At 37.3% G+C, this 18,967-nt stretch overlaps 1 protein-coding gene across 2 annotated transcripts in view; it reads right to left on the bottom strand.

Annotated features, from left to right (window-relative positions):
- LOC127622837 (voltage-gated potassium channel subunit beta-1-like) overlaps window positions 1-18,967 on the bottom strand; it is a 116,451-nt gene that overhangs the window by 33,865 nt on the left and 63,619 nt on the right. For both annotated transcript variants that reach the window (XM_052096942.1, XM_052096943.1), the window contains one exon: window positions 7,659-7,702. In XM_052096942.1, coding sequence (XP_051952902.1) covers window positions 7,659-7,702 — 44 coding nt within the window. The remainder of the gene's footprint in view (window positions 1-7,658; window positions 7,703-18,967) is intronic.

Consider the following 18,967-nt stretch of genomic DNA (forward strand, 5'->3'; position numbering starts at 1 on the left):
TAGGTCCCTGTGTTTGTTCCTGGCAGGCAGCAGATGCCCTAACCCCGCCCCCACACTAATCCTTATCATATAGAGCCTGTAAGGCTGAGAATGCCATCATTAACAACCCGAGGCACCTTTCCCCACATCCTCAAACCATGAGATTAATTCACGCAGAGCAGTGCCAAATCACAACTGATGTAAAGTGTTCCTCCGCAAGTAACTTGCCGTTTTAAGCTTCAACCGCTAGAGGGCTAAAAGTTTCATAGTGCAGATTTAACTTAGCTCTGTCTTTAAATTGCTGGCTGCATGAAATATATTGTCTTTTATGTATTGTCAATTATTGTGTTTCTAAATGAAAACAATGTCATTTTGTGTATCGTCAACTTTTTGGCTGGATGAAACATAGCCTATTGTCTTGTATGCATTGTCAAAATGGTTGGCCAAATGGAACATAATGTCTTTTGTGTATTGTGAAAGTGTTGGCTGAGTGAATCATATTGGCTGGAATTGATCTTAATGATGCCATGTGTATCAGTCCTGCAAATGACTGAGCTCCAAAACAATGCATCAAGTTAAAATCCCCACAATCCTTAAGACTATCATAGAAGGAAGGAGTAGAGAATCGTGTAGATAGATGTGGGATTGGGCTCTTTTGACTACAGCAATGCACTAAAAACACTCAAAACACCTTAAGTACCACTTAGCCACCCCCAAGCAACCACCTACAACACCCTAGCATCATAACAGTTTCACTGCTCACATTTTCTTCAGAAAATATAAAAATCTAATATTCACTCATTATTCATCCTCAGTTGCCAGCAACTAACTATTTCCATTCTAAACTGAAAAAGACATTGTTATGCTGCACTGCAAGTCTATTTGCCTCAGGGACTTGTAATACTGAGCTGTAGAAGGACAAACCTTAAGGATGATGAACTTCTGAATTGTTTAAAGGAATACATGTTTTTTCCTGATACTGAGGAGCTTTTTTAAAGAATGCCTGACATTTTAAGGTGAGTAGGCTTTCTCCTGAGGGTGCAGGAAATGATCCAAAGGCCAAATGTAAGAAAGAATAAAAACGTTCTTATTTGAGGGACACACATACACATCCAAATGTCATTCCTTAAAAGGATAGTTCAACCAAAAATGCTAATTCTATGATGATTTCATGTTGTTACAAACCAGAATAACTTTCTTTCATGGAAACCAAAAGGGGACATTAGGCAGAATGTTAGCCTCAGTCACTATTCAATTTAATTGTTTAGAAGAAAAGAAAAAGATGCTATGAAAGTGAATAGTGAGGCAAACATTCTGCTTTTGTGTTTTATTGAAAAAATAGCAGGTCAGACAGGTTGAAACAATATGAGATTGAGGAAATAATGACATAATTTTCATTTTTGGATAAACTAACCTGTTATGAGACAGGCCTTAAGTTTCTTAGTGCTGTTTAGGCATTTTGAGTTCATTTGACAAACCACTTAACAACTCCTTCCAACTGGCAGAGATCTCTCTGATTCAATCAATGAGCAGATGGCAGCATGGAATGGATGCCATGGGAACAGAAGGAAAAGTGAAAGAGAGGAGGAAATAGACACGGAGGCTGCGAGAATATGGTGAATTCGATCACTTCTTTCTTTTCATTTCGTCCCATCTCATCAGCCTTCAATGCAATACATAAGGGAATTGCCACTATGCCCATGTCTGTTTCCTATTGCAAGCTAATACAGACCCACTGCAGCATTCCACACATCTAAACACAATCAATAATACGCTCACACTGCCAACCTGGTGAACTGCTCCAACATTCATAGCAGCCTTCGTCACAAGCATCCTGACAATCCTGGAAGTTTTCCTTCTGTATAATGCAAGTCAATGGGGTCCAAAACTTTCAAGCTCCGAAAAAGGCAGCATAAAGGTAATCCAAAACATTGGATGGTTTAATCCACTTGATCATAATTTTAATGATGGATTATTCCTTTAAATATGAGCTAAATGGAAACTTTATATGTGCTAATATGAGACATCCATTCATCCATCCATCCATCGTCAACCGCTTATCCTGTGTACAGGGTCGCGGGGGGCTGGAGCCTATCCCAGCTAACATTGGGCGAAAGGCAGGGGACACCCTGGACAGGTCGCCAGTCCATCGCAGGGCTAATATGAGACATTTCATTAAAAATACATTTTTGCCCCAATATTATCCAAAAAGAAAATGGTTAGCAATGTCATGTCACAGGCACAGCAGAGTGGCAGCTATATTCTGTGCAGTTCATCACACATATGCACACACACACACACACACTACATTTCTTTGTGAAGTAGTAATAATTATAAAGCTGTATTGTATGATATCTTGTCATTTCCTGCTCTTCTTTTTTATTTTATTTTTTATTTTGCAAATGTTTAATTTTCCTGTTGTCATTTTTATTTTCAGGTTATGTACCTCAAAGAAATATGTACCTACATGGACATTCCATATGTACCTACAGGAAATATGTACCTACATGGTTTTCCAGGCAAGTTCACTTTAATACAATTTTGGACACAGCTCTGCACTTTCTTGGCAGGTTTTTTTTCGAGTGCCCTGAACTGATGTCCCCCTTACATTACTTTTGTATCAGTAAGATTACATGAATTCTAGGGTGAGCTTCCCTCATATCCTCATGCTAAAATCGATTGTAAAGGATAACACATTTTTAAAGCTGATATTTAAAAAAAACAAATTCTTCTGAACTGGTCTGCAATTTCATGGAGAATAAAGGGAAGCTGCCAGTGTGTTGAGCTGCACACCTCTTTATCTAATGCAGCCTGGCAGGACCCGCAGTGGGTTGCCGTCTCTGAGTGCGCTCCTTGCCATAACGTTTGTTTAGCACCATCAGTTTTGTGCACTTGTGGCATTATGGGAGATAGCAAGTTGGCAGCATGCTGACCTTTAAATGAGACAGCTACCTGGGTGGTTACTCTCGATTATGTTCATACAAAAATTCTCCAGAACAACTACCTTTGCCAACTAGAGTAATTACGTATACTCTTCATTCATAAAACCTTTTTTGACAATTGATTTGTATTTCCTTACGTGCCATACTTTTTTGAAGATGAATGAAGCAGACAACCAGTCAAATCAAGTGTGTATTAGTTTTGTGAAAGCTACTTTAAACTCGTAGCTTGCGCAACATGATCACACAGGAAGTCGGAATGCTGTTTCCAAGAGTTCTGGTACCCTAGGATCGGCCTCGTTATGCCATCTTACTTGCTTCACAACTCGCTTTTGGCACCCCTCCGTGAACAGATGGAAGATTATGCTCACACTTTTCCATTCGCTCAACAACACTTACTGATTTGGCCACTGGGGGCAGTGTTTTGAATTTCGGTAAGTACAGACTGAGTTTAGCTAAAGAAAAGTAAGCCTACTGTTTCCGTCTGGTTTGCCAAGCTATACATTTAGAGTAATGAAACAACAGTCAAACTCATCTGTAACAAAGTAGTTAAAGTATTAGCATTATTCATAATTTACTCCTCAACAATAATGAGTATGTGTGTAAAAAGAAAAAAGTTGACAGACAGACCTATATAAACTTGGAGAAGTCAGTCTGTACTCTTTTCCCACTCTGTTCTCTAGTGTACAGTCCCACACATTGTCTCTGTTGAGCACACTTAGCCTGCCTGATTCTATATTTAATTAATTCTTATACCTTCTCTGTGAGAGAGTGAGACATTCTTCTACTTATTTTTCTCTAGTGTATGATTTAAAAAAAAAATCTTACATAAGACATGCATAAATGTTGTGGAGATGCACATGACCGATGTGCTCTGTGGTAAATCCAGATGTGACCACAGCACAAGAACTGTCCATTTGTCTCAGAGAACAGTGTTAAGACTAGCACACACCATATATTCCTGAAAAAAAGGTTAACATACTAATAAAACATCTGTTTTAATGTTCTCTGTTTTTGAATATAATCTGCATGCTTTAGTTGTTCATATTATGTATCCTATAAATACATAAACATTTGGCCACTTCAATGACAAAAAGTTGCCCAATTTACCTGAATTCACACAACATGAAAGAGCTTCATATAATAGGAATACTTCTCCAATTCTCTTTTTATTGTTTAGGCAGTTTGACTCAAAATCATTAATGTGCTGTAGTGTATTCTCAGAATGAGGCACCAACCACACCGTAAAAAGTGAAAACTTGTTGCTGGTACCTTAAGGAGAATTTCTACATTTCTAGTCTCTTAAAAATGACTTTTGTGAAGTTGATTCAGTATTATTAAATTGAAGTGTAAAATTTCCAGCATTGTCATTTTCTTACAGGTTTTCTGAACACTCCCCCTGTTTTTTAGAACATTAAGATGCACATTTTTAGGTTAACTGACTTTTAACTTCTTCAAATTGACAAGAAATGAATGGGGAGAGACTGGATTCGCACCATCACATTCACAGCTATAAATCTATTTCTGTTCATTTTTAAATGTGCATACAGTACATATACAGGAGGGCACATATTTAAAAAGACAAACTCAAGCATACTGGCCTGCTTCAGTCTGAATGCTGAGTCTGCCTTTTGTTGTCTCGGAGGTACAGAAAGCTGACTGGCCGACTCTAGATACTGAAGTTCAGCTGGTGTAATTGTGGGCAGCAATCCTACTGTTCAAGTCCAGTCTTCTGAACACAAGACTCGTGAACCATCAAGAGTCAGATTGTGTATGTGTTTGTGAAAGAGATTTACATTTTTAAAACTGTTGCAATACCTATTTCCTTACAGTGGCAGTGTGGTAGGGTGGAGGGTGGGGCCGGGTCGTGATCCATACACACCCGGTCCCTTATCAGGCTAATTAAGCCTCCGAGAGGGATAAAGGCCGACCGCGGAGGATTGTACGGGAGAGCGAGATAGTTTACGGACATGTCCGTCATATGTGTGTTTTGTCTTTTAAGTTTATCATTAAAATATTATTTATATTGACAAGCCGGTGCTCGCCTCCTCTTTTCCATTGACTGCTTTACAGGCAGTTTATAGTTACTTATTTTCAAGCTGACAAATGTCCAAAAGTGTCCTAAAAGTAGTCCATGGGACTTATTCCAAGTCTTCTGCCATAGATCTCCACTGCACTTGCAGAAGTCAGGATTTTAACCGTACGTTAATCAAAATTTTGTTTAGTTACTCATTAAAACATATTGTATGCATTCAGACTTGGCTTTAAAAATTGAGCACTAGCTGCATGGCTGCTTTTATGACAATATTTGGTGCTTTTTTAAGCTTTAAAGTAAGTCACTCTCACCTGCCATTGGATGGAAATCTGGGAACACAACATTCTACAAAATAGGGAGAAGAAATTCATATGAACAACATGAGGTAAACTATTCCTTTAAGTGCAATGTGAGATATGTTGATCTATTGATATTCAACTTTATTGTCATTTTGCAGAGCCAATTAAATGCAGTTGTTTTCACATATCCCAACTAAGCTGGGGTCAGAGCACAGGGTCAGCCATGAAACAGTCCCCCTGGAGCAGATAGGGCCTTGGTCAAGGGCCCAACAGTGGTATCTTGGCGGTGCTAGGGCTTGAACCCCTGACCTTTCGGTCAGTAACCCAGAGCCTTAACTGCTGAGCCACCACTGGCCTTACTATTGACTATTACCATGGTTCGAATTACGTGGGAGCCAGTGGGAGCTGAGCTCCCATAGAGACAGGATGAGCTCCCATGAAAGCAGTAAAATCATACACCTGTGGGGGTCTCTAAAAATCATCAGCACCATTATTTTAAATTACAAATAAAGCATTTTTTCCTTCAATATATTCCTTCAATGTTTATGTTAACCCTTTTGGACGTATGATCGATCAACACCGGTGTGATTAGAACGGTCAGTGCATCACGTGATCAACTGCTAAATTCAAACGTGCTTTCGCGCTTTGGCTGGCGCTGAGCCAGAGACAGACGCGCTCAGTGCTGCTGTCATGTATCACAACCATAGACAGATCAACTGTTCTGTGTTTTCAACCACATAATGTTTATTTTACGTTTCAGACATTTAAATACACATAAGTACTAGCAAAAAAATATTTTGAGTTTGTAAAATACACACTGATGTCTAGGGAAGCGGCAATAATAATCCTTTCCATTAACGTTACGTTACAATAAGACACGTTTTCATATCAGATACACATTGTGTAAGTAGCTTTACATTTTACTCTATTCTTCTCCCAGTTCACCGGCCACTTACTTTCATGTATTGCGTGAGAAGTTGAGGAATTGACGCGTTGTAAAATAACATGGCGCCGCCCATCGCACATACAGCTCAACTAACTTAACGCGATCGTTATAAAGGCGTTTAAACAACAAAACACATCCACTTGCACATATTTGACAATCGGAATATCAGTGTTTCATGTTATAGCTAATACATTTGTGAATATTTTGTATAAAAAGGAAAAATGACATAAAAGCAGATCATCATTCATTCAGCGCTGTGTTGTGGTTGCGCTGTGTAACGTGACAAGCGATGATGCGTCACCATGGAAACATTAAAGTGACAGGTTCTAAATAACGGTCACCTAGAATAACTCACGCTGGGGGATCAGTTAGAATATTTTAGAAATAGTGTAAAGTTCACAACCAGCAACCATGCCACCAAAAATAAAAAGACTGCTACCAACATCAGGTACAACTTTGGCAAAATTCGGGTTTATTTAAAAAAAACATCATCAGAGGACAGTCTACTCGTTTCTCTACTCCTGTATTAATAAACATTGAAATCAAAAGAATCAAGTGCAGTGTTAAGCGATTATTTATCACACACACCACGCCTGCTTATAGGCTACTTTTTTTTTTTTTTTTTTAAGAGACCCCCACAAAGATGAAATCATAATTCGAACCCTGACTATTACACAGGATCCCAAGTCCCTGAGTTCCATGTCAAGTCTCAAGTCTTTGAGGTGGTCCAAGTCAAGTCTCAAGTCTTTCAAGGCCAAGTCTAAGTCAAGTCTCAAGTCTTTGGTCACAAGTCCAAGTGAAATCTTAGTTTTTTGTTTTTTTGTTTTTTTTCATTAAAAGAGAATAGATTTTACACAGAAGGAAAACTAGATTTGTCCATAAATCTTTAGAGCTTAAAAGCCCTTTATTCTATTTTGCATTTGCCCTTATGAAAATGTAACATCATTTTTATAGTTTAAACAGTGGTATTTAAAAAAGACCAGTACCTCAGGTAAAATCAAGCATGGATCGTCGCTACCATGGTTAAATGTAACATAATTTCTATAAAAAAGTATCCTAAACACATTTAAAACTCCAAAAAATAATATATATATATATATATATATATATATATATATATATATATATATATATATATATATACACATATACTGTATACATACATATCCCAACTAAGCTGGGGTCAGAGTGCAGGGTCAGTAATAAAACTATATATATATATATATATATATATATATATATAAACTGTCATAGTTGTACAAAAATTTATGATATTCCCTCACTTCCCTAATGTAGCCTATTATAAATTTAATGGGGCTATAGTAGTAATATAATATTTATTATGAATAATATTTATCTGAGTCGCAGACTCGAGTTTCCATCTTTGCTATTAAACCAAACCTATAAAACTTGCAGTGTGAGGAAACATCCTTATTTAGAATGTATAAAGCAATACTTACCCAGACCTAGGCATGATACTCTCAATCCAGATTTTCCAAGGTTCCTGGACAGAAACAGAGAGAGAGACATTTTTTTACATTTCTATTAGAATTGAACACAAGTCTCATTTTGGATCTGGCTGCTTGGATCTAAACAGTTTTTGGTTACCTTAAAATAATGAATCAACTCTGACTGTACATTGTAGACAGTAGATTGTAGATGTAATTTTTTTTTTTAAGGTACACAACCACTTCTAGCTACGCAAGCTTGGTTTTATGTGATTTTACATTCCGAAGTTTGTCAGAAAACAATTCACGATGCAACGCAGGTATGCATTGCATTCTCAGCATTCTCACAATAGTTGCTAAAGCAGGCATTAGCATAAACTCCCTCCTTCTTCAGTATGTCAGTTTTCAATTTCAGTCCAACTACTGCCATGGCAGAACAAACTGCTTACATTAATGCATTTGACAGATGCATTTATCCAAAGCGACACACAGTACATTCCAAGAATGCATTTTGTCAGTACAGTATGTGTTTCCATTGGAAATCAAACCCATGACCTTGGCTCTACCAGTTGGGCTACAGGAACAGAGTTTAACGAAAATCTTGCTGAGAAAGTTAGCTAAATTCTCAACATGTTTATAGCTAGTTAACAGAAAAGACATTTGAGAGTAATTCTGTTTCAACTTATTCAGAGCCCAGATGAAATGTGACAAGTCAATGACATTAAACCTAATTGGTTTTTGTGTCATGTCCTTGTAATGTTTGGTCATGATACATGCAAGAACCACAGGTTTGATGTTGTAGACATATTGTCATGTTTGTTTTTTAGCTTAGTATGTGTTCCACAATGACTTTATTTGATTTGAGAGTAAATAATGACTTAAGTCTGTTCATCACACAACCTTACTTACCGCATGTAAACTGATTGCCTAAAATGCTGAGGCAAGGGTATCGAGTTACATGACTTGACTCGAGTCGCAAATTTCAGGACTTGTTACTTGCTTGATTAAAGTAAGAATATTACTTGACTTTGACTTGAGAGCAAATTACTTGAGACTTGACTTTGACTTGAAGTGCAGGACTGAAACTACAAAAAGAAGCAGTCAACAAAGGCTATTTTAATCTGCTATAGAAAAATGTTTAAATGAACAAAGGAAAATCTTTGCTTCAGTTGATATTGAGTTGACAGTTGACTGTACTGACATCATGTTAAAAGAAATGGGTAGCTTAAAAATCAGTAGGCAAAATTTTTACATAAAAACAACAACAAAAACAAAATAAAAACAAATATTTTAAGCAAACTCACTAGTTAAAATTCAGATCCAATCAAAAAATATATTTCCGTATTCACAAAATCTAAACAAAATCTCGAAAACTGACCAACATGGAGAAAATGTTCTAACTCCGCTCCTCCATCACAGTTATGTGAGCGTTTTTATTTATTTTAATATTTTATGTTTTGGGGGATTATCTCCCCTTTTCTCCCCAATTTGGCATGCCCAAATCCCAATGCGCTCTAAGTCCTCGTGGTGGCGTAGTGACTCGCCTCAATCCAGGTGGCGGAGGATGAAGCTCAGTTGCCTCTGCGTCTGAGACAGTCAATCCACGCATCTTATCACGTGGCTTTTTGAGCATGTTACCGCTGAGACCAAGAGTGTGTGGAGGCTTACACTATTCTCTGCAGCATCCTCGCACAACTCACCACATGCCCCACTGAGAGCGAGAACCACAGTATAGTGACCATGAGGAGGTTAACCCAATGTGAATCTACCCACCCTAGAATCCAGGCCAATTGGTTGCTTAGGAAGCCTGACTGGAGCCACTCAGCACACCCTGGATTCGAACTTGCGACTCCAGGTGTGGTAGTCAGCGTTTTACTTGCTGAGTTACCCAAGCCCCTAGTGATGCTAGTGTTGAGCTGTTGCGCTCTGTTGCTGTCCAAGAGGAAGTTAAAGGCTGTCTCGCAAACTCAACTGCCTTACTAGGCATCAACTTTCAACATCTATCTAGCATGTGTTTGCCCAGAAAAATAATGCGGATGGAAGCACAAACACGTTTGGTGTAAACAACAACCTCCACACGCTCAAAATGCTGTGGTGTTGATGCCCAAAAATGCAGTCTACTGTATGTAAGCAGCTCACTAAGTCTTGATACACAGCCAAAGTCTAATGCCAGACAGAGGAAATCTGTAATGAATATTGAGAAGTTGCAGCACCCCTGTTAAGTGCTGTCAAATCGCCGTATTCTGTATATGCCTCCCCCTTCCGTCCGACTGCAGAACCCCCTATACAGAATCCATTCCTGTGGCCTTGCTTTCATCTAGTCCTTTCAGTATGTACAGCGGACAGTATGAGGGCAATATGTTGCCCAATCATTTACATTTACATTTACATTGTAATGCAAATCCGTTTATATCAGACGCCGCTAGTATATGACAGCACTACAGTAATAAAAGTTTTGCCTAGTATTGTAGTGTGAAAAATCCTAAACAGCTTTAAAACTCAAACACAGTTCTGTGACTCCACAGCACGATTATCAGCTGAGTGAGCACAATGAACAGGAAGATTAGAAATGCATTGTTTTTAATGAGTTTTATTGATATCTAGTGGGTTGGGATTAGCATCAGACTTGTGCCGCGAACACAGAAAAGTGCTGACAGAGAGAAAAAATGAGGATGAGAATGAGCAAGTGGGAAAATGCAAGCAAATGTATTCTGCATTCTGTGGTATTATCAGTATGAATTTATTTCCCAGCATTAAGGCCAGAGAATGAAAGTGCAGAATAATAACTGAGACAATAAAACTGCATGACAGGTAACACACACTGTTAATGCACAACTGTGTCCAGCACCCTTGAAGATACACAGCATGCTTTTTAATTTAGAGCCTGTCTTTACCATTAGTCTCAAAGGATCCATCTATCACATTGTGACACATTAAGCTGAAGAGCGTGACCAAGGAAATAACACAATCCCCTTTCATAACCCATACTGTTGTCAAAAGGAGAGACAATGACATGGCTAAAAGTCTCATGAGTTAGATTCCCACTTCACAGAAGAGACAAAACCGAGAGTGTAAGCAAACTTGTGTCAGTAATATGACAGCTCTTTTAAAAAAAAACACATGTTCAATGAGTTGGCTTAATTAGACTTGATGCACACATCCAGAGTACATGACCTTCTGTAGCACCCACATCCAGACAAGAGATTCCATCCCCCTCTGAATCTGTACATGAAATAGCATATACCCAATGTTAATAATTGTATCTAAAACATTGTTTAGAAAACTAATCCTTTCTGCTTTTGATTGCATATACAGCATTGCTAGTCTATGAGCCTCTGGGTGAACATGCATGAGTTTGAGTCCACATCTGTATTTGAACCATTTAAATGACAGAAGAGCTGGAGAAAGCTATCTATCTATCATTTACTGCAGACAGCGAGACAACAAGAAATAATTGCTTGCTTCCGGTCAGATCAGGTTGGAAAGATGTTTAAGATTAAATTAAAAGAACTTCAGTCTCATGGGAGACATTTTCATGTGCCCTTCACTGTTCCCGCACTCTCTCACCACTTGATTTACTGTCTCTCTCTGACCATATGCATATTTACACAGAAGCTGCTTCTGAAGTTGAATATATACCACAATAGGATGCATTTACACAGGCTGTTAAAAGCTGCTGTTTAAACGTGGTATTAAAGCATTTACACAGATATTAGAATTGCAGAAGTAATGTTATGAAATACATTTTTGAAAAATTAAACAACGATTATAGAAATAATGTAGGCTATGAAATTTTACATATATAAAATAAATATTAATTGACAAATGATGACAAATATGCCCTTAAATGGTTATTTCGTGATTTGGTTTGATGTACGATATGATGTTTATAATATATATTATGATTTATATATAATATTTATAAATCTGTTTGTCATCATTATTAAAATCACATTTTAGCTCTTCAAATAATGTAAAAATCCTTTCAATTAATATTTTGTCATGAAATTACTTATGAGTAATAATGAGATGAGATTAAATAATGTAAATAAGTGTTTATAATGAGTTTACATTCATTTGAATAACAAGCGCCAAAACAGTACTGTCTCTTTAAGAATGGAGGCAGTTCAACAAGCATCACAGAATTGTTTTGTTTGGGTGCACATTAATGAGCGAGGAGTTGCATTGTTTCTTTACCGCATCTGTGCTATGTATGATTAAAATGTTTCTTTTTATTTTTTTCATTTTCTCATACATACATTTCTAAGCTAATCTCAAGCAGTTTAAGCACTTTAAGCACCTTAAAGTCATAGAGAGATCTTAATGTTTAAAGGGATAGTTTAATTTATGAGAACATGGAGGGAAAACAATGTTGCAAATTTCGAAATTTTGAATTGTCATTGATTCTGGTTCATGATATTTAGAAATGTAATATATTATCCCATCCGTAGTCCTTGATGATGAAAACAAAGTCAAGTCAAATTTATCTGTATAGCGCTTTTCATAACAGACATTATTTCAAAGCAGCTGTACAGGAAATTACGCTATATCAGAAAATAAATTAATATAATAACAATATTGATTATTTATGTTAATAACTATTAGTGGTTATAATAAGTAAGACAAGTAAGTTTTGGGTCATTGGTTAAACAAAATAGTTTTGTATGAACTATAAGTTTTAGTGTTAAAGTCCTTGAAGTCATCCCGAATTTACTTGAGGTAATACACGTTGATGCATTGTCCTTTGATTCTGGCCAATAAAGGCTTTTGTTAGTGAGTGTTGTCCCTCCTTTGACCAAGCTGATATAAGTATCATTCAGTGAGGAGCATCGCAGTCTGGCTGGAAGTTTATGCCAGGTAATTTGAACTCCATCCTGATCCCATACTTCAAACAGTGGCTAATGAAGAATCCCATGTCTTTGAGTTTGCATCAATCCATCCTCTGTGAATTCTGTCAGTAGACTGACTTGATCGTTTTTGTTACCTCTTCCTGACCTATAACAGTGAAGGATTGAAGTTGCAAAGGCTGCTTTGATGCATTTGATTTACACCTTCCTACCTAAAGCAGCCTTAAAAACGCCTTTGAAACTAGTGGCTCAGGTGGGTCAAAGCAGGCATATTTTAGATTGACTTTTATGTAGCCTTGTGACCTTACAAAGTGATCGCATCAGTATTCGTAGGTACCAGCTGACTTCCTGACAGCTTTTTCCCCCAAGCAATCAGACGTTTGATACATATATCACCGCACCTTATTAGCCTCAGACTGAACCCACATTTTATACTTCTCTTAATAACATACTGGTAACTGACAATCAACCTACAGCTCAATGTCAACACAACACTTAATATGTATTTCCACTGATTACAAGGGCGTACAGTGTATTTTTATTGTATACAGTCTTCTTATTTTGTGTATACTGTATATTGTATATTATTAGGTGTATATTGTGTTGTGTAACATATGTGTAAACTGTATGTGTAATTCAGATGTTTATTGTAATTGCCATACTGCAATGTTGCTTGGAAACGCACCCAAGACTTTCACCCATTGTTGCACTTGTGTATATGGCTAAGTGACAATAAAGGGATTTGATTTTGAGGTATTTGTATGTAAAGTATGGTTCGATCTTATACAGTTTTGTTCATTCGCATAAATACCAAAATGTAAAATATTGACAGATAGACGGCATCTAAAACGTAAACTCTTGTAGATTTGAACAACTAGGCATAAAAATGTTCATGAACCTTTGGATTTAAAAAAACAGACGTTTCAGAACATCTGCGACAGCACATACTGTACACAAAGAAATCAGTAAATGAGTGAATCACATGTTAATATTACCCCACCACATCGACAGTGTTTCTCTTATTGAGGTTTGATGATAATTAGGTGGTTTGAATCCTCGCCACCTTTGCTGTGGTCCAAATCTGTGTGCGATTGTTCAAATTGAAGAGTGGTGCTTTTTCATCATCAATTTGCATCATCACAAAAGTGCATATAATGGAGAACACAACATGGGTAGCTACATTTTTGCAGGTGTTTTTTATTAATCTGGTGTCATTATGCAAACCCAAATGAACGACACTTGTAGAGATATGCATGTCCAAGAGAATGCGACTATCTGATGCTCACAAACAGTCTTTTTGAGGTGATAGCTGATTGCGAGCAATGCATTTGCAGTGCTGTTTATGTTCCAATGCCACATGCGTGTGTTTTGTGCAACTGATGGTGTTGTCATGCTTAAATACGCAAGAAAAGCACGCACAAGTTATTTTACTTCCTTAACAAATGTGAAATTGTGTACAGTTTGCTTTCTCACTCACGGCCAACCTAGCTCAGACCACCTACTAAATGCCTTTGGTTCTGTACCACATTCTGCAAAACAGCTTTAATATCACACATTTTTCATGCAAACTGTGCTTTAAATTCAGCCATGCAAAGAGTGAAAGTTATACCTTTTAATGATGTTTTATTCACTGATAAATAAAAGTCCCGCTACAGGATTGAGTCTGAGAATTGTTCACCTGCAGGGATGTACCTGTAAAAGTTCCAACCAGTCATCAGAGGATTCGTAAAGATTTGTAGGACTCTAAATCTGCATTCATAAATTCTCGTACTTTTTAGATGCCGTGAAAATGTTGATGTTGTACATTTTTGTGTCTATTCAAAAATGTAAGTATAAATATCTACAAACACTAATGAGAAAATAAAAGTATTAAAAGGATGGACAAAAAAAAGGCTGCACCAAAGACAAATGGAGAATTGCACACTGCAGAAAACAGTGAAGCACAACCAAAACATGAAGCATAAGAAAAAAAGCAATTTTGAGAGACTGTAAAAAAGAGTTTCAGAACGACAGAATTAGGGGGTGTTACACAGATGTAGGGGAGAGCCTGTAATGTATCATTCTGTGTGAACTTCCACAATGTGACTGCTAATCCACACAGAGAGTATCAAACAGAACTGGGCCTCCAGAGACCAAACGTAGCTCTTAAACCAACACGGCTCATTAGTAATGCTGAGTTTATTCCAGGTTACAGCTCTGGAGCAAAGAGAGGATGTTGTATGTTTACACCTGAGAGAGAGGTGCCTAAATCATATGGCTGCATAAACTATATAATTAATCACCATAATCATTAGACTAATGCTCTTGTTAGAGGCATGTCTGCAGGGACACCGACACCATCTCAGCTGGCTGAAACAGAATGTGTCTGGCCATTAGTTCTGAGAGAATTGAGGAAGTTACTGCCACAGTTATTCCTCATAGCAGGCTTCCACTGATTGCACTACACTTCTAAATGAATAATTAATGAATGAGTAATAAGCCATTATATTGATGTCAAACAGCCTTAAACAGTATTGGATTGTATTATATATTTACGTTTTCTTTTTTTACCCCCACATTTATTTATTTTATTTTTATTTTTTGATTTCTTAAAACAATGCCAAAGTCATTACCAGTGATAGATCATCACTCCAGTCATGGCTTACTCTAAAACAGATACAAATTTATTTACACTTTTTTTTTTGTCAATTAAAAGCAAAATCAAAACACTTCACAATCACTGCATAAGATCAGTCATAGGCATTTGCATGATCTTCTCTTTGAGATGATGTGCTTATGCTAGACTGGAGTTAGGTAACCCTTCCATTTTGTAACGACTCAATCAGAAACTTTAAGTTAACTGACAACTTTTTGATTTTTCCACAAATAAAAAAACAACATTAGTCATTACATTTGAGAAGCTGTGCCACCATTGAGAAATAGACGACACAACTGCAGGTAGTTATTACTGTTACAGTAATTTTACTGTAATAATGCCCTCCCTGCTGTGTTATTAATGAGGCTGTGTGTGTGTTCAAGTGGTCAGAGCCTCAGAGTACAGATTTGTTGTACTGAAAATGATCCACAATCTTAGCAGAGCAGACTAAATGCTATAAGGAACAAAAAGTTTTGGTTATTATAAATTTATATTGCATAATATGATGGTGTAAATTGAGGAATGAGATTTAGGTCAGCGAGATCCTTACTATGGTTATCCTGAGGCCCCAGGTGCATCAACTGGAAGCTGTCTGAGCTCTGTAAGTGTGCACATAAGTGTGCCTGTTTGCTTTGCCTCAATACAACTGCATTTCTAAGCATAAGAGGCATTAAAATTTTCAGGGCTCTCTCCAGAAAAACACACCTGAACCCTTGACTGGGCTTAGGATGTTTGTCATGGTGTTTTTAGGGACAACCACAATCTTTGCTGCATATAGTTTGCCCCATGTCTCCAGCATCAGTTTTGCTATGCTCAATCTCTGTAACTCAAACTTATATTTTATTCTGTCACTCTCAATTATTTTCACGCACAAATAAAGGGATGACATGCAGAACATGGACTGAATTTTTCTATTTAGCAGAGTGGCCACTTTTATTAAATGTAATGGGAGAAATGGGAATGCCCAACAGCCAACGGATGTAGAAAGGAAGTCCCGCCTTAAAGAAATCTCCTGTTAATTAACTCGAGAACATGCATGCAAATGAGCAAAACAAGCCATGGAAATTTTATTTTTTTGCATAATCTAAAGGTAAAGAAGCACAATTTATGATATCAGTGTTGTCAGATTTTAATGTTGATCAACCGTTTTGGAGATTTCGGTCTTACCCCATTCAAATAGATAGGAGCTACACTTGTATGATGCTTGTTTACAAATAAAATAGCTGCCCGGGAGCGTTCCAAAGATAGGATTAAGACATAATTATATATTTGTTATAGTATATATTACATGTATATAAAATCTATACTAAAATATTTATAAATGAAATTTCAGTGGCTGTATGAACTCCCTTCACCCATGTGTCCTTGCATGTAATGATGTTTACTTCATCCCATTTATGATAGACATGTCCATTTACTAAGTTTGACAACCAGAAAGTGTCCAAATGCTTACATTTTTAACAGTATGTCTATTTTAGAACATGACAAACTTCATTTTGTGATATGTCTTACTTGAAAAGTGTGCTATGCACTCATTCATGTGACTCACGATTCTGCTCAAAGAATATTTTAAGATTCTTTCCAACATTAGCTTTGCTTTGTGCCCAGTGTTTTGGTAACGCGATGAAAGTAACATGAGTAACATAATCAGATAACTTTTTGAGTAACGAGTAATGCAATATTTTTTATTTTAGACCATAATATTGGAGTTACTTTTTAAATAAAGTAACACGTTGCTTTTGTACACCTCTACTGTCGCTGTATTGCGAGAAATCAGGAGTAAAATTGTGCGAACTTCGTGGAGATGTAGTGCATGATTGGCATTGTAGTTTTATAGAGTGTGAGGCCAAAGTCTATTTAGCAGAGACAAGTCACTGCTATTTAAATTAATGGGAGAAATTGAAACGTCTATCCAAGAAGCTCCAGCATCCAACAGTCAATGGATTTAGAATGGGAGTCCCCCCTTGCAGGTAAAAGAGCCAATCACCTTTTAGATACAGATATCGCCTGTCATTTAACTTGATAACACGCATACGCCTTTTGTGTTTTAAAGTAATATGAGGTCAACATTCGGTTGAGTGAAACACAGTTGACGCATGTGTTAATGCACACTGCATAAAAAAATTAGTGAACACATTTAGGCAGAGATTATAGGACTAGTCTTCCACTGGCCATGACATGATACACAGGGTGAAATATTTGCTAAATTAGAGATATGCAGCCGAACTGCTCCGCGTTACAGCTCCCTGTAACTGGGAGAATGAGATGAGAAAATCTGAATCTGGACATTGATTAGTTTCTAAAAGATTAAAAAAAATCATTTCAAATGTGTTTAGATTTTGTCTTGTTTTTAACCCATTAAAGGTCAAATGTATTTCTGAATCACTTGCGTCACCAAACTGTATTGTGTCACCATTGTTGTTATGTTGCTATGTCAGGCTGGTTGGGATACCTAAATACAGAGAGATGTTTTTATATCGCCACTTGTCAGAGAAATTAATTGACAAATTATTGATATTTATCTCTGCTTATTACACAGCTCTCTGGAATACTCAAATGTGATTGGTCAATGGCATGTAGTGGTCTGATATTTCTCTGCAACACTGCACATTCACATAACATACTGCTCATCCGGGTATTTGCAAACCATAATTAGTGATGATGAAAAAGATGGAGTCTACCCTGACACATCAGTATTTTTTCTTTGGAATGCTATTTTATATGTAAACAAGCACCATACAAGTGCAGCTCCTATCTACTTGAATGGAGAAAGACCGAAATCTCCAAAATGGTTGGTTAAGATTAAAATCAAAGAACATATTTCAAAACAGCATTAAAACCTGCCAAAACTGTCAAATTGTGCATCTTTACCTTTAGATTATGCAAAAAAAAAAAAAAAAAAACTTTTCACAGCATGTTTAGCTAATTTGTTCTCAAGTTGGTAGAAAGGGGATTGTCTGTAAGGTGGGACTTCCTTTCTACATTCATTGACCATACCACCGACCCCCCACCCCTTTGGCTTCCCTGGCAAAAAATCGTGGACGCGCCCCTGCTCACATACAAACACATACGCACATGTACTCATCAAACTCTCACACGCAGGCAAACACACTCAATGACACACACTAATGTGAAATTGCACACAATAGTGCACACAATAATTACACTCTGAACAGTACGGAGAAAGTGAAAGAGGGTCGCCAAGCAACATTAGTGCGAGTGGGCAGAGGACAAACAAAAAACACTTGCATTAGTGTGGATTCAAGCATCTGCTTAGTGTTAGCTTCCGGCGAGACTTCAGCACCTTGTGTGGGCGTTTGAGTGAGTGAGGCCACTGTGAGCTGTTTAAAACATCACACACTGATCATTACATGACACTGAATGGAAGTATAACAGCTCAAGGAAAGAGAGCAAGAAATGAGTTTGACACGTTCACATGTATGAGACTGTTTGTGATTAAATTCATTTCTCATTTCCCCTTTCTTCCTCCTTTCACTTAACGCAAACCAATAGATTTGCATGTCTTCCTAAAATCATCAATTGATCGATTATAATCACATAATCACATAATATCCTAAGTAAGTAATGGTGATATGAAAACCGGCATCATTCGGTAAATGTACCTCCCTGAATGTCCTGCACCATGCGATTAAAAATACGCAACTGTGCAAATGCAAAACCAGCATTACTTCACATAGTAGTAGGATGACATTTCATGAGCTTAAGTCGGTCTGTGGATGCCGAAATTCAAATCACTGACCCCAGTGTTTGGGCGGGAAGTTTTTTTGTGAGCTTAATTTACGTGGTGAAATGGCCACAGAGGGGCGCCAAATGTGAGT

The sequence above is a fragment of the Xyrauchen texanus genome, chromosome 29 (genome assembly GCF_025860055.1).
Source record: "Xyrauchen texanus isolate HMW12.3.18 chromosome 29, RBS_HiC_50CHRs, whole genome shotgun sequence".
NCBI classification, from domain to species: domain Eukaryota; kingdom Metazoa; phylum Chordata; class Actinopteri; order Cypriniformes; family Catostomidae; genus Xyrauchen; species Xyrauchen texanus.